Source organism: Protopterus annectens, chromosome 4.part0 (genome assembly GCF_019279795.1).
Source record: "Protopterus annectens isolate FY-2018-M chromosome 4.part0, PAN1.0, whole genome shotgun sequence".
Taxonomy (NCBI): domain Eukaryota; kingdom Metazoa; phylum Chordata; order Ceratodontiformes; family Protopteridae; genus Protopterus; species Protopterus annectens.
This window is the reverse complement of record NC_056733.1, coordinates 1,461,619,620-1,461,645,462: the sequence shown is the minus strand read 5'-3', so window position 1 is coordinate 1,461,645,462 and position 25,843 is coordinate 1,461,619,620. Positions and strand designations below refer to the sequence as shown.

At 42.9% G+C, this 25,843-nt stretch overlaps 1 protein-coding gene across 6 annotated transcripts in view; it reads right to left on the bottom strand.

Annotated features, from left to right (window-relative positions):
• NSD1 (nuclear receptor binding SET domain protein 1) overlaps positions 1-25,843 on the bottom strand; it is a 1,335,896-nt gene that overhangs the window by 1,008,406 nt on the left and 301,647 nt on the right. For all 6 annotated transcript variants that reach the window (XM_044069301.1, XM_044069302.1, XM_044069304.1 and 3 more), the window contains one exon: positions 11,097-13,851. In XM_044069301.1, coding sequence (XP_043925236.1) covers positions 11,097-13,851 — 2,755 coding nt within the window. The remainder of the gene's footprint in view (positions 1-11,096; positions 13,852-25,843) is intronic.

Sequence of the window (25,843 nt, the reverse complement as noted above, 5' to 3'; positions counted from 1 at the left end):
GATGCAAGTGCCAGGGTGGCACTGCTGTCAGACTGCGTAACAGTGGGTACCAGTGCTGGCGTGGCCAGTCTGGTGCAATCAGGATTGTCTTTGGCCTGTCCTGTTTGATCCTGAGTAGTACTTTCGAGAGGAGGGGCAGAGGGGGAAAGGCAAAGATTGAGTTGTTTTCCCATGTAAAGGATGGGGCACCCACTTTTCCTGCTTGGCTGTGGGGAGTTCTAGTGCAAATTTTGCTCAATTGATTATTCTGGGGAGAAACAGAGGTCCACCTCTGGTGTCCCCCACCTGGACAAACAAAAAGGTCCACCTCTGGTGTCTCCCACCTGTGGATTAGAAGCTTGAATGAGTTGGGTTCCAGTTTTCACTGTTGTGGGTCCATTAGAATTCTGCTTAAGTCATCTGCCAATGAATTTTGTTTGCCTGGCAGGAATTAAGCTTGCAGGTGCACTTGACTACTCAAGGCTGTGTTCCACAGAGCCATGGCTAACCTGCAGAGTGGGTAGGAATGAGTTCCCCCTGCTGTTTATGTACCACATAACTGTGGTGTTGTCTGTCTTTATCAAGAGTTGTCTTGGAAAGATAAGGTATTTGAAGACTGTCAGTGCATTCTGTACAGCTAACATTTCTTTTTGATTGATATGCAGGTGCATTTGTCTTGGGCTCCATTTGCCTTGAATGCATTTGCCTGCCATGTCAGCCCCCAATGCATAGTCTGATGCATCTGTTGTCAGGGTTTGGGCGACGGGGGGTTGAGTGAAAGGGAGCTCCTCATTGTGGTAGCAGACCTCTGCCCACCAAAGGAACTCTGTCCTTAGGCAAGGAATGATAGGAATCACTGTTTCCAGGTCCTGAAAATGTTGACACCAGAGACTTTTTAAGTACCACTGAAGTTTCCTCACATGCAGTCTTCCATATGGAATTAGGAGAATGCATGAGGCCAAGAACCCTAGGGCTTGCAGTATTTTTCTTGCAGATAGCTGGGTTTGGGTGGCCAGTAGTTTGCTAAATAAACCTGTTTTTCTGGAGTGAGGAATGCCATCTGGGAAGTTGTGTTCAAGCTTGCTCCCAGGAATACAATTTTTTGGCTGGGTACCTGATGCGATTTATTTTCATTGATGGTATACCCCAGAGAAGTTAGCAGTCTCTTTACAAAAGTCAGGTGCTGAAGCAACAATTCCTGACTGTTCGCCTGAATCAGGCAATTGTCCAAGTATGGGTAAATTTGAATTTTTCTCTGCCTGCAGTATGCAATGGCTGGAGCCAGGCATTTTGTGAATATCCTGGGTGCAATAGATAAGCCAAAGGGAAGTGCAGAGAACTGAAACGTAGATATTTCCTGCAAGATTCCCCTATGGGGATGTGTACATAAGCTTCCTTTAAGTCTAGGGTGACCAGCCAAGAGTCCTTGGCTAGCATAGGAAGCAGCTGTTGGAGAGTAAGCATTTTGAATTTTGGTACCACCAGGAAGGTGTTGAGAATAGACAGATCCAAGATAGGACGCCAAGAGTTTTCTTTTCTGGGCACCAGAAATAATCTGGAGTAGAAACCCTGTCCCCTTTGCTCTGTTGGAACATACTGAATAGTCCTGATACTGAGAAGAGAAAGTACTTGCTTTTGGGCCTCTGCCCACTGGTTTGGGGGGAGGTCTGTCAATCCGCTTGGGGTTGGCAGTGAGTGGAAGTAGAATCTGTATCCCTGGGATACAATGTTTAAGACCCATCTGTCCTGGGTAATGTACTCCCGGTTTTTTGCATGTTTTCCTCCTAGGGGTGCGAGTACCTGGGCATGGCTGGGAAGGATGAAGGACAAGTCATTGTGGACTTTTTCCATAAGAGGATGGCTTACCACACCCTGTTTTTGAGGTGGGAGCACTCCATTGTTTAGATCTGTGCATACCTGAGACTGCAGTCTTGGTGGTCTGCTGCCCCTGGGTTTGGACTGAGAAGGCCTGGGAGGGACTAGAAAGGACCATTTTTTGAAGGCTAATGTCTACTGAATCTAGGTGGCTGTACCTGTAGGAAATCTTTAATAGTTTGCATAGATTTAGCTTTTTCCTCCATCTTTTTAAGAACTACTTTTGCTTTAGTGCCAAACAAACGTTCTTGGTTTATTGGAGCATCTAGTAATTTTGCTTTGACATGGTCTGGCAAGATTTGTTCCTTCAGCCAAGCAAGCCTTCTAAGAACAGACCTAGTGACAGCAGCCCTGCAAGATACTTCTAAGGCATCAAAACCACACTGCAAAGTATGTTTTCCAACTTGGTTTGCAGCATGCATTAACTCTTGTAAATCTTTATGTTCTGCACAAACAGGAATCAACATAATTTTTTGTTTAATTAGTTCCATAATATGCTGCTGGTACTTCAACATATGAAACTGGCAATTTAAAGCCCTGACGGCAAGAGTTGCAGAGGTATACACCTTCTTCCCCTATCTGTCTAAAGCCCTAGAATCCCTGTCCGAAGGGGTAGGGTTTTTGGCTGAAGTAGCCTTAATACCTTTAGGTCCCTGGGAAATGATCTCTGGGATCCTCAGTGGGAATTTTAAATAGAAATTTGTGAGAGTCAGGTACTCTGTAGTACAGGTCAGGCTTTCTAGGAGCTGGTGGCAAAGTATCAGGGGTAAGACTGGATTCCATAAAGACATCATCTACAATTTCCAGAACAGGGGGGATTTCTAGAGGCCTGTGCTGAGGCAAGTTTAAAAATTCTCTGAGTCTCTTTTTGAACTGTGGGTAATCCTGGCACTCCCATCGGAAATGCTCTCTGAGGGTATGCAGGGTTTCACTGAAAGAAAAGTCCTCTGGAGGGGGGGAAGCAGAGGGGAATGGAATCCTCTGCATCTGAATCCTCATAGGGAATGGAATCCTCTGCATCTGAAACCTCATAGGTACATAAGGGTATATCCTGGCAATCTGAGGAGTCAGTCATCGAACTCATGATCTATAGAATCAGAAGGGGGGAAGGCTGGCTTCCCCTAATTAAAGTAATAAGGTCTTCAGGCATTCTAAGCATTTGTTTCTGTGGCATGGGAGCTTGAGAATGCGCTTTGATAGTCTGTTTCCTAGGTGTAGTGCGAACTCTGGGCCTGAGAAATTCGGTATTTTTATTCAGAAACAAAGTAGTCGGTTTAATACAAACATTGGAAGGTCTGAATACACCCTCAGAAGCTGGTGCCTGCAAAGCGGCTCTGGACCTATCCAAGGTAGAGACATCCGTGGGTTCCATAGTTGATTAAGCATCTCGCGGCATAGTGGACTCTGAATGGGTCTCAGTAGAGGCCTGCAAATCTGTAGAAGCGGGTATCAGGGGCTGCGAAAGTGCCTCACTGAGGACTGGCGACTAGCTTAAGTGAAGTGTCATTGGCAGTTTTGGACCTGTGCAGTCTCTGTCTTTATCCTTATGTTTTTTTTCGCAAGATCAGTAGTCGGATGGCTTATCGAAGCCATTTCAGAATATGGAGAACGAGAGCGAAAGAATTTAGCGACAAAGCCCGACGACAAATAGTTTGGGTGTTGAACAGGGCACAAAACAGACAGTGAGGAACGCTGTGGTCTGGGCCTAAACAAGTGAGGCAGTTAGGAGGAAAATCTCTGAGGTATTGGCTTTCCACGGATAAGACAATTAACTTTTTCTGACATCAGTTAGAGCAAGAAAAAAGGATCCCCAACAGGGTGCTTAGCTTTAGAAGAGCTCAGGTCTGAAACTCGAATAACGAAAATTTCACGTAGTGGCCGACCGACACTTGCCAACTGCTTTGGGCTCCGCTCGGCAAGAAAAGCTGATGTAATGGCGTTGGCTGCATGTTTTATACCCTTGACGACCTGAAGTCATAGAAGAGGCAACAGCATCCACTGCAGAAATCGCAAGACTCTGGTATTCAGGCCGACTGAGGGCTACCTGCAGGCAGTTAACCCAAGTGTGATAACTGCAACAGTGAAACACGAACATCTGGAAAAATCGGATAGCAAATAGGAATTTCTCTGAAGGAAAAGACAATACCAAAGTGCTCTGCCTGACTACGTTTGCAGTTTACTGCAAGCTAGTAGAAGTTATTAAATCCCCAAAGTGGTGGTGCTGCGGTAGCGTTGTCGCCTTACAGTAAGACACTGTCCGGTTCGATTCTTGGCTAGAGCGTCTTCTGCGTGGGGACATGCGTGAATGGGCGTACCTTCATTGAAGGTCGTGCGTCAGGGCTGGTAACTCGGCACGTAAAAATCAACTACCAATCATTAGCAGACTGGAGTTCCGCTGTGGCGACACCTAACTGGGAAAAGCCAAGACACAAACAAACAAACTCGGCCATCATGCAAGAACGTTTATCCCAAATAACTAACTCATGTCAAAATCATGGAATAAAACTAAATGCATTACTGTAACTTTTGGGAAGTCATCTACCCTGGGAAACTACCACATTGGCAATATGCCACTAACAGTTATCCCAGTATGGAATTAGGAACTTTTGTGGACAGTGACATAACGTTTAACCAATATGTGTCTATTGTCATAAGAAAGTCCTTCAACACTGTACAGCTTATAAACAAAGATTGTATCTCAGTCTGGTAAAGTCACTGACCCCTCTTACTTAGCCCTCATTCGGACAGAGTATAGTGCCTCTTTCGGCATGCATCCGTCCAGACACACGCAACTGAAATGACCACAGAAATACCTTACTAAAAGAAAACAAGGCCTAAACATGCCCTACATTTACCAACTCAAAACCCTGTCACTATATATACTCTGTATCCAACGGACTGTTAAAAGGTGACCTGTGTCTAGTATACAATGCATCCTTTGACCCAGTACTGAAGGACTTAATGCACATCTGCAAGTCAAATGGCATCAGAAATACTTAGTTTAGGGATCTAAACCTCTTTCGCATCAGTAACAGAACAGTTTGGAGGGCCAGGGTTATCTCGCAGAAGATACCACTGCTATGGAACAGACTCCCCCATCCACATAAAACAAAGCTCGTCCCCGTCCATATTTAAGCTCAACTTGGATCTACGGATGGGAAACAGAAACTTTATCTCAGGAGTGTTCCCTGTACTATTAATGAACAGAGGCTTTATCCTATGCATGGGTCCCCTCAAATCATCGATGGTATGATACCAATTATTCTCATTAAGGGAAATATATAATTATTGACCACGGGATGGGCAAGGCCAATCTAACATCAAATGGGATAGGTTAATTCCAGTAACACAAGAGAAACTGGCTAAGCTTAAAATGGACTGCAAAGGCAGCTAGCAGAGTACTTGCCTTTGAGTACTTCTAAAAGTATCACTACTACTACAACATTTTTGTCTGTAAGAGGGGATGCCCTAAAAAGTTTGTTGGAGAAAGTAAGACAATTTAAAAACTTTGGAAACAGTCCTTTCACACTACGCTATGGGGAAAATGTTAAAATATTCCTTATTTGACATGACATTATATCAACTGTACTACTAGTTGTGTGTGGAGCCCAGGAGAGGTACACATGCCACACTTCTAATGTGAAGTATGTAGCATTTTCTGATGCAAATATAGCATTTTATGTGGAGAAAGCTGGCAGGAAGTGGTTACCAAGGGTGCAGAACCACCATTACTCTACAAAGTCAAGAGTACAAAATTTTACTTAGACATTTGGTTAATATGTCGCACACAAAAACTTTTATTTTTTGTTGCAGAAAAATTGACCGTCACTTGAGGGGAAAAATAACTGCAGTTCAGTTTAAAGCATTTTGACAGATAACAATTGGCAGACTATACCTAGGTTAGGTTGAATGAAGCAAAAGCAAATAACTAGGAAGTTGACAGAAAATGATGAAAGGACAGCCCACCTGAACTACGTGCTTTCATATGATGTAATAAAATTATGTGACTTTCACAAATGTATTTAATAAAATGTTAATAAAGTTCTGTTTGTCTGATGAAGCCCTATTTTGTTAAGACAGTTACCACAAATTTTATTAAACAATTATAGGTCCATAGGTTCATACTAGGCTATCTACCCTAGGGCATTTATAAGCCTAGCCAGAGTGTGTTTGGCTTTCGCCACCCATTTTAAATTAATTTTGCTATGCCCTTTTTCGAGGTTAGTATACTGTGCCTCTAACAGAGGCACAGAAGTGATATCTGGGGTAAACCTACGATCTCCCATCCACTCATCAAGATTCCTCTTGAAGAGAGTCAATGAGGGACTCTGCCTAACCTGGACTGGGATTTTATTCCAGAGTGAAGGGGCCTCTGGGTTATGAATCTGTCCCTCCAGCATGACCTATTTATGTCAGTGCTGAGGTTCAAGTCTCTCGAGTGCGTAGCTCGATGGGATTTGGATTTTCTGAGGTGCAGCATGTCTATTAATTCCGGGTTGGCCATGGCTTTATACGTCAGGCACAGTTTGCCTCTGAGCAGGCGGTATGCCACTGAGTAGAGCTGGAGTTTCTTTAACCGGGCAGCATATGGCATCTGTTTGAGCCCTTTGATCCTCTTGGTGAGGTACTTTTGGGGTCTTTCCAGTTGCTGCAGGTGTCTGGTAAGGTACATCCCAAAAGGGGCATTGTACTCAATTATGGGCCTGATGAGGGATGCGTAAAGAGGCACGATGACCTCCCCCGATGTGAATCCCTTCATGATTAGGTGGGCTTTATAAAATGTTTTTCTAACCACTTTGGCCTTGTGGTTGTCAAATGAGAGACTGACATCAACTTGGGTCACCAGGTCCCTAATTACTTCTTCAGTACTTAATGGATTACCACCTATGTGGTAATTTGTGGGCACTTTGTTTTTGCCAAAGGGGATGACTATACACTTTTTGACGTTTAGCTTGAGGCCATGGCTCTGGCACCAGTTGTCTGTTTCTATGAGGCCCTTTTGGAGGATACTTGTGTTGGCTGGAGAGTCTATTATGGCACCCAGTTTGCAGTCATCTGCGAACTTGGTCAGCCACAGTCCTTCCATGTTGGCCTGTACCTCCGAGAAATATATATCGAACAAGAGAGGTCCCAGGACTGAGCCTTGTGGGACGCCACTTGTAACTGGTTTGGAGTCTGACATGGCTCCAGCAATTCTAACCATGTGGGTTCTGTCCTTGAACCAGTTTGCAACCCATCTAGTGACATAGGGGTTTATATTTAAGCTGGTGAGCTTATCTATAATGCCCAAGTGGGGTATTGTATCGAAGGCTTTTGCGAGGTCCAGGTAGTCTGTGTGGACCACCTTCCCCTCGTCAATGGCCTTGGTGAATGTTTCAAAGAAATTGACCAGGTTTAAGAGGCAGGATCTGCCCTTAAAGCCGAACTGGGTAGGATCCAGTGTCTGTAGGTCCCTAATATCTTTATTTATGAGGTCCATGATGATCCTTTCCATAGCTTTGCAGACCAAGCTAGTCAGGCTTATGGGGCGATAGTTTCCAGGATCCGCTGAGGCACCACCTTTGTGGAGAGGGACCACTGTTGCTGTACGTCACTCTTTGGGTACATATCCTGTAGTAAGGCGGAGACTGAACAGTAGTTTTATGTTTGGGTTTAGCTCTTCTTGGAGTTCATGTAGGACGCAGCCCGGGACACAGTCTGGTCCCACTGATGCTGTGTTTTTTGCTTTGGAGAAGGCGGCTCTTACCTGAGCATCTGAGATGTCAGGGGGGGCAGCACTCTGCTGGGATAGATATTTGCCCTTTTGGTGGTGGTGGTGGTGGGGGGGGGTTTGCGCTGAACCTGTCAGCTAGGATGTTGGCAATGTCTGTGGGTTCGGTGTATTTTTTGTCATTTTGGACTAATTCTGAGCATATCTGGGAATTCCCACCCAGGTTTTTAACATAACTAAAGAAAGCCTTGTGATTATCCTTGGTGTCCTGTGCAATTTTTCTCTCGAAGCTGGCCTTAGATGATTTTATGAGTGCCCGTAGTTTTTTGCTAATACTGATCAGAGATGCCTTCCCTTTTTGGGATTTTGCTCTATCATGTAGTAGCTTCCTCCTTCTATTGTATAGTTTTGTTTATGGCTGGGGTCCACCAGACAGGACGTCTGCCTTTGGAGGATTGGGTCTTGGTTTTATTTGGGATTGCATGATCCATGCATTCCTGAAGGTGTTCATAGAATGCGTTTATAAAGGATTCTGCGGTCTGGGCCGTATTTTCCACAGGTCCGGGTGCTTTGAAGGATTCCACCTTGGTTTTCAGGAGTGTGAAATTTGCTTTAGAGAAGTTTTTCACTGTGGTTTTCTGGGCAGGGGGTGGGGTCGGGATGTGAATATCCAGTGAGATTAGTTTATGGTCTGATCTTACCAGTGAGGGATACACTTCTGGTCTGGAGCATAGAGTCCCCATGTTGGTGATTATCAGGTCCAGTATGTTTAACCCTCTTGTGGGAGTGGTAACAAGTTGTTCCATAGCATTTGAGTTTATAAATTCTAGGAACATTTGGGCTAGGGTGTTGGAGCTAGAGTAATGCTCCCAGGCTATGTTTGGGTAGTTGGAGTCGCCCAATATAATGGTGTTTGGAGAGACCTTCATATTTTCCAGTGTTCTCAGGAAGGTCGAGTGGGGTTCCTGGGTTTGGGAGGGTGGTCTGTAGCAGGCTATAAACTGGAAGGCAGTTTCACCCACTGTTAGTTGCACATGGATAGTCTCTGATGCTTCGTGCTGTGCCACCAACCTGGAGGTGTGGGTATCTTTGACGAATATTGATACTCCCCCCCTCCTTTTGTGGTTCGGTCCAAGTTTTGGGGCCGAAAAGCATGGTATGAGGTATAACCTGGTAGTGCTGGGGTGCTCTCAGGAGCCTTGAACCAGGTTTCTGTTACTGCACAGATATCAATGTTCTCCATGCTAAGGAGAGTTTCGAAAAGTGCATCTTGAGGTTTAGACTTCTGGCGTTGAGTAGCATTACTCTTAGTTTCTTATCCCTTGTGATACCTATGGAGGTGGGTTTGTCTTTTGAGCCTTGCCTAAAAAAGGCACTATGGGGGTAGCAAGAACCTTTGCCAATATCCGAAAGCCCAGGGGTGACAGGTGCAAGCCGTCCCTAGCGAAGCATCGTGGCTTGTCGAGCATGTCATCCCAGGCTGACAGGCATTGGATCCCCTTTGAATGACACCAATACTTAAGCCAATTGTTGAAATTGATCATCTTGTCTTCATATTGTGGCATCATTCTTGGTGAGGGCAAAATGCTACTCAAGGTCAGGGTCATACCGGCCCGGGGCTACATGCTCAGAGAGCTCCTCTATGTCTCTTTTCATGTAGTCCAGGGAGGTATGTCTCAGGTCATTCACACCAGCATGGACATTGACGGAGTCATATTTGTACTTGTCTTGGAGTGACCTGAGTGCTTGTGTTATGTGGCGGATCCTAGTGCCTGACAGGCAGCTCACCGTGACCTTCTCCTTGTTCAGCCTGGTGAGCGGGACGTCAGTGTGCCTGACGATAGTCACCTATTACAAGTGTATCAGGTGTGTTGTTTAGCCTTAAGGGCTGTGACTGTTGGGCACACTGGCTTTGTGAGCTATGTATTGCACGTGTTTTGTTTTGGGGTAGCGGTTGCTTGGGTGTCTGCTTTGGAGGTCTCTGCTGCTTAGGCAGATTTTTATTTAGAGCCTCCGAGTATGTTTTTGTGTGTTTATGTGTTTGGTTTGCTGTCGTGGTAGGTCTATGTGAGACTGGAATTGTAGTGAGTGTGGTTTCCTTCTCCTCCTGACTGGTTACACCAGTACTGAGTTGAGAGAGCTTAGCTTCCAGTTTGGCTATATGGTTGCATCTCTCAAATGTGTTGGAATTTGTTGGGAGGAGGAGAGGGTTGTCTGTGTACATGAGACAATTGTAACATTGCCTCAAGATTCCCAAATTCACCAGCTGGATCGGAGAGGAGATTGACAACTGACCTTTGGACATGCTAGTATAGTATTGGGAATTCCTAGATTGAAAAAAAGGGCCAATGGGGAACAAGGTACTCAAGGGGAGTTTGTGAGGGTGTAGTGTTTTTAATTTTTTAGTGCTGACTTGTATAACTGCTTTAGTGAGCAAGTGCCAAGTAACTTAAATGCAATGTGTTACAGGTAACTTGAATGCAAAAATGACAATCAGTGACTTTTTTCAAGTGAAACAAGGAAATAAGTACAGTAAGCAATGCAGATATCACTAGGGATCCACAGAAGCGCTGAAATGCCGCGATTTAGGTGGAATTAGCATTTCAGGGAAATAAGCAAACAAACAACAAACATACAAACAAAGCTAGATTCAGCAGGCCTGGATCTAGTCTATGCTACAGCAAACAAGGTGTACCAATTTCAGTAAGAAACAGTTCAAATATGCAGGCACTATAAGCCTTTAACCAGAAATTCCCAGCTCAGAAGGGCAGAGTCCATACTCTCCTCCCACAAGAGTGCAGACTACGAACCTTCTTAATGTAAAATAACTGGCCTGAAGCCCAAGTGCTTAAACCAGAACTAATGCACTTTTAGAATGACAGACACTGAGCCCTCAATCAGCAGTTCCCAACTTAGAAAGATGTAAGCTACCTGTCCTGCCACCACAGTGCAGGCCACAAACCTTCCCAATGTAAAACAACTGGTCTGAAGCCCAAGTGCTTAATCTAAAAGACTTAGAATGATAGCTACATTTTAATCAAGTTACTACCAAGCAGTAATAAATACAATTGAATACTTTAAAGAATGCCTGGATTAGTGCTCAAGTTATACAAACAAAGCTAGATTCAGCAGACCTGGATCTAGTCTATGCTACAGCAAACAAGGTGTACCAATTTCAGTAAGAAGCAGTTCAAATATGCATGCACTATAAGCCTTTAACCAGAAATTCCCAGCTCAGAAGGGCAGAGTCCAGCCTCTCCTCCCACAAGAGGCATTGGATATATGTTCCTACTGCTTTATTTTACTTGCCATTTATTTAAGCACTAGTATTGTGTTTTTTTTTGTTTTTTTTATTTATTATAAACACAAAATATCTCACAACAAAATTAAGACATATGCGAAGAGGTGAGTGATGCAAAATTTAGTGGCAAAAGATCTGTAAACTAAACAGGAAAGTTTTGCAGCAGCAAAGTCATAGAACTCCAAGTTGCTACAAAAGAATAAAAAAAGGATATAAATTTATCATCCTTACCCTGCAAGCCAAGTTGTTGATCCAAATCTGAAGCATGTGGGCTCATTTCCAAAGGGTTCTGCATTTCAGAAGTATTTACACAGAAATCTGGCTGCTGGTCTAATTCAGTTGTAACCTCCACACATTTAGTCTCCTGACAGTATTCAAGAAGTTTTGCTTGGCTTGACAGCTTATGTTCTACAGCACTGCTGTTTTCTGCTAATAAACGTTGACTTGACTCGCCTGATGCAATGCGGTCTTCACTAGAAACTATGTGGTCATCTTCCATACAGCTGCTGGAAAGTTTAACTTTCGAATAATTCTGGTTTAAACGCTTCCATCTTTTTTTGGGTGCTATATGATGACTTAAATCATCAAAATGACTATCCAAGGAGCTTTCACTACTCAAGTCAACACTCTGTTCCATGATCACATCTGTAACCTCAACACACGGATTCCTTTCACCATCCCTGCATTTCCCCTTATCCTGTGCATTATTCATGAATAAGACTAAATTCTCCTTCACATTATTAGCACTTTCAGGTAAATGCTGCTTTTCATTATCCAAGCATTCAAATCTTGACTCAGCACTTGCTACATTCTCATTCAAATTATCTTGTAAACATCTGTCCTTCTGTGGTCTGTCCATTACCTCTCGTAACTGTCTGTCCTCCATCAATGTCTTGGGTACCATTTTAATAGTATCATGGTTTGTCAAAGCAGAAGGCATTTCTGATGCAGTGTCTGTGGGTTGACTGTCAAGGACAATCTCTGTTGGACCACTCAAGCATATGCAGTCTTCCCAGCTATTACCACAGTTTTCACAACTTAGTACGTCTTTTTCTTGATGTTCACTGCTCTCACTGCTACTCAGATTGCATGCCAAAGGTGATTCTGTTGCCATTTTCTTTACTGACTGTAAGGATTCCTCACTGTAACCATCACTGCCATATCCAGTGCTTGCTGCCGAGGATGCAGTCTCCATAGTTTCTTCTTCCTCCTCACCCTCTTGCCAGATTCCAGAAGATTTCAAACATGCACCAGGTGTTTCATCTGTGCTGTGGCTAGAAGGCGATCCCCCCATGCTACTTCCGCTACTCTTCACTGACCCATGTACATCTCTATGCAGCTCCCCCAAGTCCCCATCCTCTGAACAATTTAGCATCCCAGCATTTTTGACTGGGACATAATTTGGACTTACTGCAGCCTGCTGCAGTTCCTTTACCTTATTGTCATGCATATCTTTCAAAAGCATCAGCAAAGTACTAAATTTGTAGTCTGGTTCAATGTGCATATCCTTTGGAAGTGATATGGAAGAAAAATTGGGCAGTTCTTGGCTATCCAGGCCACAATTATCCCCTTCATTACTTGACTCTTTATGTTCCAGAACATTTGGTTTAACTAAGGCAAGTTCTACTCCAAAAGAATCTGTGGAATCCCTGGAAGTGCTGCTTAAAGTTTTCTGCTGACAAGTGCCCACATCTTTAGGCGAACAATCTACAGAAGCAGGAAAATCCTTGAGTTTAACAGAAGGTTCTTCTGTATCACCATTTACATTCAGAGCAGAAGAATGAACTACTGACACTTTAGCTAAGCTGTTTCTATTACCAGGCTGCCTGCTTATGGTTTCAGACTCTTGGTGAGAGTCACCAGACATACTACTACATGATGCAAATGTCTGGTCATCTTTATCGAAGCTGAAGTCTGTATCACTACTATTCCAGAGTTTAGTGCGCATACCTTCACTACTTGAACTGGATATATCCTCTAAGGTAATAGAAAGGTTTTTTAATGTGGGGCCTTCTTCAAATGAAACACTATTTAGTCTTGGGTTTTGCTGGTCTTCCACTGGGCCTGTTAGGGGCACCTCATGGTTGCTGGCTTTATTGAGTCTGGCTTGCGGATTATCTTCAAGATGCTGTTTATTACTGAGGTTGGCCAATGACGAGCATCCTACATCCTTATCCACATCTGTTACCAAGGCATTACTAGGCGACTTTGCATCTCCTTTCTTAGGACTCAGGCTGCTGCTTCTGTTTCCAAGAAATGAAATACCATTCTTCTCCTCCATTCTGCAAATTTTAAGGGTCATGAAGTTTTCAGGAATGCGCAGAAGCCCAGAAGACTCTACCTGCATGGTCTTTATACCTACACTGTTCACAGAACCATTAACTTGTCCTTTAGATCCATAAGGAGTTATTATTATTTTTCCTGCTCCTCTACCAGAAACTGCAGAAGTAACACAGACTGCTTGAATGGGTAAGCTATTCTTTACATCACTTTTCTTTTCCACTACTCTGTCCGACTCCTCAGGAAGACCTACAGGATCACTTAATGAATTGTCACCTTTTACTACAACAGAAGGAACTCTGCTGATGCCTAATGTTTCACTTCTAGACAATGCTACAGACAAAGATTTTCTGACTACCACGTGATCATCTCGGTGTCTTTTTAACTTCAATTTTCTAATCCTCTTTCTTACTCTTATTCGCTTCTTTCGGTTTGTAGTACAGTTTACTCTTGTACCAGACTGCGTGGACACTTTTGCTTTAAGAGTCTGGTGGTTAAGTACACAGTCTGAAGCCTTTAAGCAGCCGTTATGTTGCACTTTCTGGCTTTTATCTGTTGGTTCACATGTGGTGGTGTTCATACTTCCGTCTACCGCACTGGAGTCGCAGGATTCACTACAGCACCAATTTCCTTCTGATGTTTTAGGCAGGGCTTCTTCAGCTTTCAAAACACTTGCTTCCCAGGCTGTCAAAAATCTCCTGTGAACCTAAAAGGGTAGAAGAACAAAGTTGTGAGAGACCTCTTAACTCAGCAGATCACGGGAGAAATAGCAATTTACTCACTACGACTGGTATAGTCAAACAATTTTAGGGTGCACTAATCAGCATCAGTTTTGAAGAACAGGGTTTAAAACTACTGCCCTGTTCTACAGACAAACACAGAAAAAAAGAGTGCAACTCTTTTCCACGGACTGCCTCAGAACATTATAAAATGCAAGCTCACAGGGAGTCAGCAGCAGCACCATACATCAGCTACGCACACTATACTACAAGCAAGAGAAAGTACAGTTGTGTACACTTACCATAAACATAGATATTAGAGTGTATTCACTGTTGCAGTCATTACATTTGGGTAATCTGCTGGCAGGTTGCCCTCAGTCCACCTGAATGTCAAAGTCTTGGGTCCTGCGTCGGTTGCTGTCTCCTCTTCCATGACGTCAGGGGTATAAAACATGCAGCCGACACCATTTTATTCGTTTTTTCTTGCCCCAGATGTCAGGTGCCGCCCAAATGGGGAGCAAAAATATGTATATATAAACAAACTATATATATATATATATATATATATATATATATATATATATATATATATATAAATGCACTTTAGCAACATAAACTTTACCTTCATCTAAAAGCAAATACACCACAAAGGCTTTTGAATATAGTGAAGGAAAGAGAAGTTCTAGAAGAAAAAGGGGGATGGTGGGTGGGTAACCCTGACTGCAACAGTGAATACACTCGAACATCTACATTTACGGTAAGCATACACAACTGTACTATGTTCTTCGTGTTTCACTGTTGCAGTCATTACATTTGGGTAGAATCCCAAAGCTATGGATGGAAGGATGGAACTAAATAGCATTAGGGGCGGCTATAAGTCTCTGAAGAACTGCAGTGGGAAGGCCTGCCCTGGACTTGGAGATGAGAGGCAAATGATAATGCTTTGTAAAAGTATGAACAGAGGTCCAAGTAGCAGCTTCTAGAATGTCTTTGGTTGGAACTCCTCTGAGAAAGGCTGCTGAGGTAGAGGGAGCCTTGGTGGAATGTGACCTGATTCCCTTGGGCACTGGTTTACCATGATGCAAGTAGCAGAAACGAATGCAGTGGCTTATCCACTTAAAAATAGTTTGCTTAGATATAGCCATTCCCTCGGATCCTGCAGCAAATGCCACCAGTAGTTGCTCAGACTTTCATAGAGATTTGGTCATGTTTAAGTAGAATCTTAGTTGTCGGTGTACGACCAATGAATGCAGAATCTGCTCCCCCCTGTTCTGCGGATTTGGGTAAAATGTTGGCAGGTGAATAGTTCGGTTAAGAGCCACACTGGATACCACCTTAGGCATAAATGAAGGATTGGTCCTGAGGGACACCCTGTCCAGGTAAAATGTAATAAAAGGCTACACAGCCATGAGGGCCTGTAGTTCTGAAACCCTTCTTGCTGAAGTGATTGCCAAAAGGAAAGCCGTTTTCCAAGATAAAAACTTTATATCCGCAGTAGCTGCTGGTTCAAAAGGATGCAGGGTGAGTTTTTCCAGCGCAAAATTGAGGTCCCATGCAGGAGTTTGTGATCTTCTGGGAGGCCTTAAATTATTGGCCCCTCTAAGATACTGTTTTAGCAGAGGATGAGAAAAGATGGGAGGCTCCGCGTTGTAATGAGCTGAGATGGCAGAGGCATGGATGTTTATTGAAGAAAAAGATAGGCCCTTGGTCAAGCATCTCAGTCAAGTATTATAAAATCTGAGGAATATTTGGTTTTATGATGTCCATTCCTTGTACTTGGTTCCAAGCACAGAATCTCTTCAATTTATCCGCATAACATTTTCTAGTACTAGGCCTTCTGGCTTCCAAAATGACATCCATCACAGATTTACTGAGAGGTGGTGTTTGAATAATTACATGATCAGCCATGCTGCCAGGTTCAAAGTTTGGAGCTGCGTGTGCAGAATTTGATTGCTCTGCTGAGACAGTAGATGAAGTATTTGAGGCAAGTACCAAGGAGGGAGTTGAGACATAATCCCTAGAATTGGGTACCAGTGCTGGCGAGGCCAGTCCGGGGCAATTAGGATCATTTTTGGTTTTTCCTGTCTGACCTTTAGCAAGACCATGGAGAGGAGGCAGAGGAGGAAAGGCATAGACTGATAGTTTTTTTTCAACTGAAGGATTGGGCATCCACTTTCCATGCTTGTCTGTGACAGTCTTTGGGCAGAATTTGTCCAGTTGATGATTTTGGGGAGAGGCAAACAGATCTATGTCTGGGCTCCCTCATTTCCGTGTTATCGTGCTGAAGACTTGAGGATCCAGTTTCCACTCGTGAGGGTCCATAAGATTTCTACTTGGGTCATCTGCCAGAGTACTTTGTTTTCCAGGCAGGAACTGAGCTTGAAGATGTACTTGGTAAGTCAAGGCTGTGTCCCACAATGCCATAGGTAGTCTACAAAGGGGATAGGAATGTGTAACCCCCTGCTTGTTTATGTACCACATAACTGTGGTGTTGTCCGTCTTTATCAGTAGTTGGCCTGGATGAAGTCCTTGAAGGCTGTCAGGGCATTCTGAACAGCTAGCATCTCTTTCTGGTTGTTATGCAGATGCATTTGTTTTGTACTCCATTTGCCCTAAATGCATCTCCCCACCAGGTGGGCCCCCCAAGCATAGTCTGATGCATCTGTAGTTAGGGTTTGGGTGGCAGGGGGTAGAGTGAATGAGACCCTTGTTTTGGTGACATGTCTCTGCCCACCAAAGAAACTCCAGCTGTAGGCAGGGAATGAGAGGAATCATTGTTTGCAGACTGTGACAATGTTGACACCATAAACTTTTTAGGTACCATTGAAGTTTTTCCTCATATGCGGTCTTGCATATGGAATTAGTAGAATGCAGGATGCCATGAACCCCAAAGCCTGCAGAATTTGTCTTGCAGATAACTGGGTTTTTGTCATCTGTTTGAAGTATACAGTCAGTTGCCTTTGTTTGTCTGGTGTAAAGTAAGCCATTTGGGAAGTTGTATTCAATCTTGCACCCAGGAATGTAATTTTTTGAGAGGATACCAGTTGTGATTTCTTTTCATTTACTGTGTACCCTAAGCATGTTAGAAGCCTTTTTACAAATGCCAGATGTTGAAGAAGAATGTCCTTGTTTTCTGCTTGAATGAGAGAGTCGTCCAAGTAAGGATAGATTTGTATGGTTCTTTGTCTGCAAAAATGCAATTACTGGTGCCAGGCACTTTGTAAACACCCTGGGCGCAGTAGATAAGCCAAAGGGCAGTGCAGAGAATTGGTAATGCATAAAACCTGCCTTGAAGCGGAGGTATCTTCTGCACGATTCCCTTATTGGGATATGCAGGTATGCCTCTCAAGTCTAGAGTCACTAACCAAGCGTTTTTGTCCAGCATGGGCAGTAGCTGTTGCAAAGTCAGCATTTTGAATTTTGGGATGCCCAAGAATGTGTTCAAAATTGATAAGCCCAGTATTAGACGTCAGGCATGGTCTTTTCTGGGTACCAGGAACAGTTGAATAAAACCCTTGTCCTTTTTCCTGCTCTGGTACTGGTTGAATGGCCCCCATATCCATGAGGGACGTCACTTGTTCCTGAGCCTCTGCCCATTGATTTTGTGGCAGATCTGGCCAACCGTTTGGAGTTGGCAAAGTATGGAAATGAAATCTGTACCCCTGGGATACTATGTTTAATACCCACTTGTCCTGGGTAATTAACTGCCAATTTTGAGCATGAAGTGCTAATTTTCCCCCCAATGGGGCTGCCAAAAGATAAGTGCTTGGTAATGGTAGAGGGAAGTCATTGAGACTGCTTACTGTAGGGTTGTGCTTTGTTTCCTCCAGATTTGGAGGTTGAGGCACCCCATTGCTTTGACCTGGAAGAACCTTGTGATTGGTTATCTAGAGCCTTTTGAGCACCTGGATTTGCCTTGTGAGGCTCTGTTGGACACAGGAAAGGATCTATTTGTAGTAGGCCAGTGCCTACTGAATCTGGGTGGCTGCACTTGTAAGAAATCTTTTACAGTTTGCATAGATTTTGCTTTGTCTTCCATTTTTTTTAAAACCTCTTTTGCCTGATTACCAAACAAAGTATCATGCTGTAAAGGTGCATCCAACAATTTAGCCTTAACATGATCAGGCAGATTTTGCTCCTTGAGCCAGGCATGCCTTCTAATCACAGATCCAGTAACTGCGGCCCTGCAAGAGGCCTCCAAGGAATCAAAACCACATTGCGAAGTATGCTTTCCAACCTGTTCTGCTGCATGCAATAATTCCTGTAATTCTTTACTTTCCACACAATCAGAAATCAACATAATTTTCTGTTTCAATAAGCCCATAACATGCTGTTGATATTTAAGCATATGAAACTGGCAGTTTAAGGCCCTAATTGCCAAGGTTGCAGGCGTATAAACTTTCTTTCCCCATCTATCCAGCGCCCTGGAATCTCTATCAGAGGGGGTAGGATTTTTGGCTGTAGAGGTATTTACACCTTTGGGACCCTATGAGATAGTTTCAGGATCAGCAGCAGGATTTTTGAATAAAAATTTGTGGGAGTCAGGAACCCTGTAATATGTCTGGCTTACTAGGAGCCGGAGGTAGAGAATCAGGAGCCATGCTTGATTCTGAAAACACATCAACAATGTCTAATACAGGAGGTATACCCAAAGGCCTATGCAGAGGAAGAAGAAAATCCCTAAGCCTCTTTTTTGATTCAGAGAAATCCTGACTCTCCCAATGAAAATGTTCCCTTAAAGTATGCAAGGTTTCTCCAAAAGAATAATCCTCAGGAGGAGATGCAGATGGAATGGACTCTTCTGCATCTGAATCCTCATAGGGCAGTATAGAAAATTCCTGATCAGAAGAGGAATCAGAAGAAATAGAAACCTGATCTGAAGATTCATAATCAGTGCCTTGCCTAGGCTTCTTAGCAGGGGGGGTTGGGATCCCCTGATCAAGGTAATTAAGTCCTCAGCCATTTTTGATCATCTGTTTTTTAGGCATAGGGGCCTGAGCACGTGGCTCATGCGTCGGCTTTTTAGACTTAGAAGTTGTTTTTGTCTTTGTTTTTGAAGCTGGCAACGGTTTTATACAGAAATGTTGAGGCCTGAAAACACCCTCAGAAGCTGATGCCTGCTCAGTGGCTCCGGACCCATCTGAGGGAGAGACATCCGTGGGTACAATACTCTGAGAATCTTGCAGCATACCGGACTCCCATAGGTCTCGGTAGAGGCCTGCAACTCAAAAGTAGCGGGTATCAGGGGCTGCAAAAACACCACACTGAGTACCAGCGAATCGCGACTGGCTTAGGAGAAATTTCGTCGTTGGTTTTGGACCTCAACGGTCCATCTCTTTTTCTTTGTGTTTTTTGTGAGCTCCGGTAGTCGGATTACTATCAGACAAAATTTCAGGGTAATTAAATCTGGATCCAAAATATTTTGAAGCAAAAATATACAGACACTTAATAGTGCATTGTTTAAATCTAGCACAAAACCGACAGCAAGGCACATTATGATCTGGGCCTAGGCAGGGAATACAGTACAAATGAGAATCCTTATGAGGTATTTGCTCCCCACAAGTAATGCAATTAACTTTTACTGACATCGGTAAGGAGCAAGAAAAAGTTTTCCCAATGGCATACTTAGCTTTAATTGAAGACTTCGGTTCTGAAACTCAAATGCGAAAATTTTAGGAGTTGGCCGACTGGCACTTGCGAACGGCTTCTGCTTCGGGCACTGCACGGCAAGAAAGACTGAATAAAATGGCGTCAGCTGCATGTTTTATACCCCTGACATCATGGAAGAGGAGACGCCAACCGACGCAGGACCCAAGACTTTGATATTCAGGCCGACTGAGGGCAACCTGCCAGCAGATTACCCAAATGTAATGACTGCAACAGTGAAACATGAAGAACATACAGGAAGTAGTACATTATTCCTCAGTTCTATCCATTGAACGTAGACCCTTACCTACAACCATGCCACTAGAGTCACTTTCACTGCTTGGATTATTAAGCTTACACACAGTTCCAAATATTGCTACTTGCTTCCAAGACATAAATGCATCTACCAACTACTTCAAAATGAAAATAAATTGCATTACATAAAGTGTAAAAATTACTTTTATAGCATTGTAGGTAGACAGTTATAAAATACACACAAGAAACCCCCCCTAAAATGGGGGTTAAAAAATCTTACACTCACACAAATTGGGATTAGCATATACATATATAATGTATCAAATGATGTTCAACAATATAAATGGACATGCCAATGTTCCAGTTTCTGTGCTTTTAGACAATGACTGGGGAAAAGTCCTTCTTGGCTAAAATCAGACTGCTAATTCCCTACGGGTCACAGCGTGCTGGGAATCTTCTCAAAATGAATTTTACCATTTCATTATGCACAGTCTCTTCACAGCCCTGAAATATTAAATAGACTTAATAGCATCCACCAATACGTGTTAGCAGTAATGGGGAGCACATGTCCAAATACATCACCCAGACTGAGCTCTATAAAGAGGGTTTAAGAAATACTGCATCATAAATTCCATCTACAAGAGCCTATTGTTAATGTATTTTCTTTCTGAATACCAGTGGGTAGAAATATCATTTTTCTCCTAGCAACAAAATGAAATGCCCACCATAAGCCTCAATGCACCTTCCCTTGGGTGATTACATGTTAGAACTGCTCATTCAGATCCACACTTCTGCATGACTGTTTACTTTACGAATATTCTGTACAGTGGCATAACTTGTACTGTATGCCAGAACTGTAAGCATCACAAATTACATCACATCTGCTTTGTCTGGTAAACCAAAGTTGTTCCATTATCTCTGTCTTACTTGAGGAACATGTTTGTTGGTGAGAAAGGTCTCGCTGTTCAACCATTGTGGGATCTAGAGGGATGGAATGAAGGTTTCTAACAGTCAATATGTTGTCATGTGTCTGTATTTATACACTTGTACTATTTACTTAAACAAGTCTGAAGTCATTACTCAAATGTGGAGCTGAAAGCACTCACACTGATTATTAATAAAGGCTTGTGTCTGTTCTTATTTCCTTTTTTATGTTACTCGGTTATTACAAACCTTTCCTTTCTGGTGAAGACTCTCTACCTATCCTTGGGTCCTTTCAGACCTAATAAAATCACCCTTGGCATTACCTCTTTCCAACCTCTCTTTTAGATTCATATGCCTCTTACATATAGAATAGGGGAGATCTAAAATCTTATAAATGCTACTATTATACTCAATAAGCCTCCAATTAATTCTAATAATTTGCATAATCTCATTGCTATTGTTACCATATTTATATGAATCAATACTCTGTGTTCTTTCACTCTCTGTATTAATACGAAGTAACGGGAAGAACCTTTTGCTATTCATATATACTTCATCTACAACTTGATTTAACAAACTATTAGGATAGCACCTTTTAATAAATATAGAAATTATTTTTTCTATTTTTGTCATGAATTGATCATCCACAGACACTATCCTACAAATCCACGTTTTAATTTTTTTCAATGATTATCCCTATATTTTAAAAGGCTCATGAGATTTCTCAAGTAAGATCAAACATGAATATTTCAATGAGTGTTTTTCAGTTATAACTGACACAGCTGATCTTTTTTCCTGTATTCCACACAACACAGGATTAAGTTGGTTTAGGGAAGCATGTGGCACGAGCAGTTTCCATAGCAATAAAGAAATTAATGTTTTAGTAAAATTTATTGATATGGTGCTATACAATAATTTTATTTATTTTTGAAGGAGAATATTACAAGCAGTTGAGTGTTGCCATGGGGGCCGCATGTGGTGACAATAGCAATGAGATTATGTAAATTATTAGAAATAATTGGAGGCTTATTCACTACGATAGTAGTATAAATAAGATTTTAGATGATCACATACATTTTGTATACAAGAGGCATATGAATCTGAGAGAGATTTGAAAGAGGTAATGCCGAGGGTGATTTTATTAGGTCTGAAATGAAAAAGGTATGAGAAAGTGTGTGGCATGTCAACAGTGTAGACATATCTGTGAACGGTCAGACTTGAAACTTAAGAGCAATGACTCCGTTCATACTGCAATAACTCCTGTAAAGTACAGTTGTGTACCTACCATAAATGCAGATGTTAGAGTGTATTCACTGTTGCAGTCATTACACTTGGGTTATCCGCCGGCAGGCTACCCCGTAGTCGGCCCGAGTTCCAAGGTCTTGGTCCGGCATCGGTTGCTGTTGCCTCTTCCCTGACGTCAGTGCGTCAGGGGTATAAAAAATGCAACAGACACCATTTTCTTCAGTTTTTCTTGCCCCAGATGTCAGCTGCCCCCAGACAGGAAGGCTGGAAAAATACAATTATGCCAAAAAGCATGCATGTACTAATATAAACATTTCCTTCATCTACAAGCACATAGGTTGTATAGAGTTGAGAAGTACAGAGAAGTCCCAGCAAAGTAAAGTGGGATGGTGGGTGGGTAACCTGGACTGCAACAGTGAATACACTAACATCTACATTTATGGTAGGTACACAACTGTACTATGTTCATCGTGTTTCACTGTTGCAGTCGTTACACTTGGGTTGAATCCCAAAGCTGAAGTTGGGCGGCTGGGTCTAAATAGGATTAGGAGAGGCTACCAGGGCCTGCAGAACTGCAGTGGCAAAGCCTGCTCTGGATTTAGAGTAGAGAGGTAAGTGGTAGTGCTTGGTGAAAGTGTGCACTTAAGTCCAGGTTGCAGCTTCTAAATTGTCTTTGGTTGGTACTCCTCTGAGAAAGGCTGAAATGGCTGTTGCTCTGGTAGAATGTGGCCTAATGACCTTAGGCACTGATTTGCCATGTTGTGCATAACAGAAGTGGATGCAGTGTCCTATCCCTTTTGAAATTATATGCTTTGTAATAGGTTTTCCTTGTGATCCGATCCTACAGCATAGGCTACAAACAGTTGCTCAGTTTTTCCGAAAGCTTTTGTTTTGTCCAAGTAGAATTGTAGTTGTCTGTGTATATCCAAAGCGTGCAGAAATCTCTCCCCTTTATTCTGGGGATTTGGGTAGAAAGTTGGTAAATGAATGGTTTGGTTCAGGGCCACATTGGAAACTACTTTTGGCATGAATGTTGGGTTTGTCCATAGAGAAACCCTGTCCTGGTGAAAAATGATGAAAGGTTCCACAGCCATTAATGCCTGTGACTCTAATACTCTTCTTGCAGAAGTTATTGCTAGGAGCAGGGCAGTTTTCCATGATAAGAATTTTATATCAGCTGTGATGGCTGGTTCAAAAGGAGGCAGTGAGTTTTTCTAAAACAAAATTGAAATCCCAAGTTGGTACTGGTGCTCTCCTTGGGGGTCTTATGTTTTTTGCCCCTCTGAGGTACTGTCTTAGTAGAGGATGTGAAAAAATAGGAGGTTCTGTATTGTAATGAGCTGAAATGGCAGAGGCATGGATTTTAATTGAGGAGAAAGATGGGCCTTTGTCCAGCATCTCAGTTAGGTATTGTAAAATCTGAGGTATATTTGGAACAAGTGGGTCGAGCCCTTGTGCCTGGTTCCAAGCACAGAATTTCTTCCATTTTTCTGCATAAGATTTCCTAGTGCTGGGCCTCCTGGCTTCTAAAATGACATACATAACAGCTTTAGAGAGAGGTGCAGTCTGAGTGGCTACATTATCTGCCATGCTGCCAGATTTAAGGTTCTGAGTTGATTGCGCAGAATCTGATTGTTTTGTTGAGACAGAAGATGAGGGATTTGAGGGGTAAGGGCCAAGCTGGGCCCTGAGACAAGCTCTTTAAGATTGGGTACCAGTGCTGGCGTGGCCAGTCGGGGGCAATCAGGATCATTTTTGGCCTTTCTTGTCTGACTTTTAGGAGCACTTTGGTAAGAAGAGGCATTGGAGGGAAGGCATAGACTGTCAGAGCTTTCCAGCTGAATGACAGAGCATCCACTTTCCATGCTTGAGAGTGATGCGTGCTTGTGCAGAACTTCTGTAGTTGGCAATTGTGAGGGGAGGCAAAAAGATCCATGTCTGGGCATCCCCCATTTCCTTGTTATCATGCTGAACACCTGTGGATTTAGTTTACATTCGTGAGGGTCCATGAGATTTCTGCTTAGTTCGTCTGCCAGTGTATTTTTTTGTTCCTGGCAGGAATTATGCCTGCAGATGTACCTGATAGGTTAATGCTGTGTTCCACAAGGTCATGACTTGCCTGCATAGGGGGTAGGAATGTGTGCCCCCTTGCTTGTTTATGTACCACATAACTGTGCTATTGTCCATCTTTATTAGTAGTTGTCCTGGATGTAGGTCCTTGAAAGCTGTCAGGGCATTGTGTACTGCTAGCATCTCTTTCTGATTGATGTGAAGATGCATTTGTTCCTTGGGCCACGTGCCCTGAATACATTTCCCTGCCATATGTGCCCCCCAGGCATAATCCGATGCATCCGTTGTTATTGTCTGCCTGGATGTGGGTAAGGTGAAAGGCTGTCCCTTGTTGTGGTGGACAGGCCTGGGACCACCATTGAAACTCCTGTTGTAGGCAGGGAATTAAAGTTATGATTGTCTCCAGGCTGTGACAATGTTGAGTCCAAACACTTTTTAGATACCATTGTAGTTTCCTCATATGCTGTCTTGCATATGGAATTAGTAGAATGCAGGACGCCATGAAGCCCAGGGCCTGCAGAATTTTTCTTGCAGGGAGCTGGGTCTTTGTTGCCATCAGTTGAAAGTATTGAGTCAGTTGCCTTTGTTTGTCTGGCGTGAGATAAGCCATCTGGGCAGTTGTATTTAAGCTTGCACCCAGGAATATTATCTCCTGAGAGGGCACTAGTTTTGATTTTTTTTTTCGTTTACTGTGTACCCTAGGCAAATTAGTAATCTTTTTACAAACGCCAGATGCTTTAGTAGAATGTCCTTGCTCTCTGCTTGAATAAGGCAGTCGTCCAAGTAGGGATATATTTGAATTCCTTTTTGTCTGCAAAATGCAATTACTGGTGCCAGGCATTTTGTGAAGATCCTGGGCGCAGTAGATAAGCCAAAGGGCAGTGCAGAGAATTGGTAATGCATTGAGCCGGCTATGAATCTGAGGTATAGTCTGCAAGTTTGTCTGATTGGGACATGCAGGTATGCCTCCCTGAAGTCCAAAGTAACTAGCCAAGCCTTCTTGCCCAGCATGGGTAGAAGCTGCTGTAGTGTTAACATTTTGAATTTTGGAACATCCAGGAAAGTATTTAGGATTGTCAGGTCCAGTATTGGTCTCCAGGCTGTGTCCTTTCTGGGTACTAAAAAAAGTCTCGAGTAAAATCCTTGCCCCTGTTCTTGCTGTGGTACTCCTTGAATAGTTCCCATATCCATGAGAGCAGCAATTTGTTTTTGCGCCTCTGCCCATTGGTTCTGTGGCAGGTCTGGCATACCTCTTGATTTTGGAAGCGTGTGAAAGTGGAACCTGTAACCTTGAGAAACAATATTCAGTACCCATTTGTCCTGGGTGATTATGCGCCAATTTTTTTTGAGAAAAGTGCTAGCCAAATAAGTGCTTGGCATCTGTAGAGGGAAGTCATTGGGACGGTTTCCTGTAAGGTTGTGATTTGTCTTCCCCTCCTTTGGGGGCTGAAGCACCCCATTGTTTAGGTCTGTAGAAGCGTTGGGGCTGAGATCAACCTCTTGGGCGTTTTACTGTTTTAGCTAAAATATTTTTAGGAATGCAATATGGTGTTTAATACTAAATACTTGTTTCAACAGCAGATTTTTAATATGGTACAAGTTTAGTTTTATAATTTATGTGATTTTGCTAATGGTAGAATGTAATTTGATAATGTCACATGATTCCATTACATTACAAATTAACTTCACTGTGGTGTTAGAGTAGTTCTGAAGAAGTTCCAATTTAATTAAGGGTACAAAAGCGCTTAACTTGGTTTCATGAATAAATGTTTTTGAACACTTCTGCTTAAAGGGCAGTTTTTTCTAGTTGAGGAGTGACATTGAGCGGTACCTTGGTTT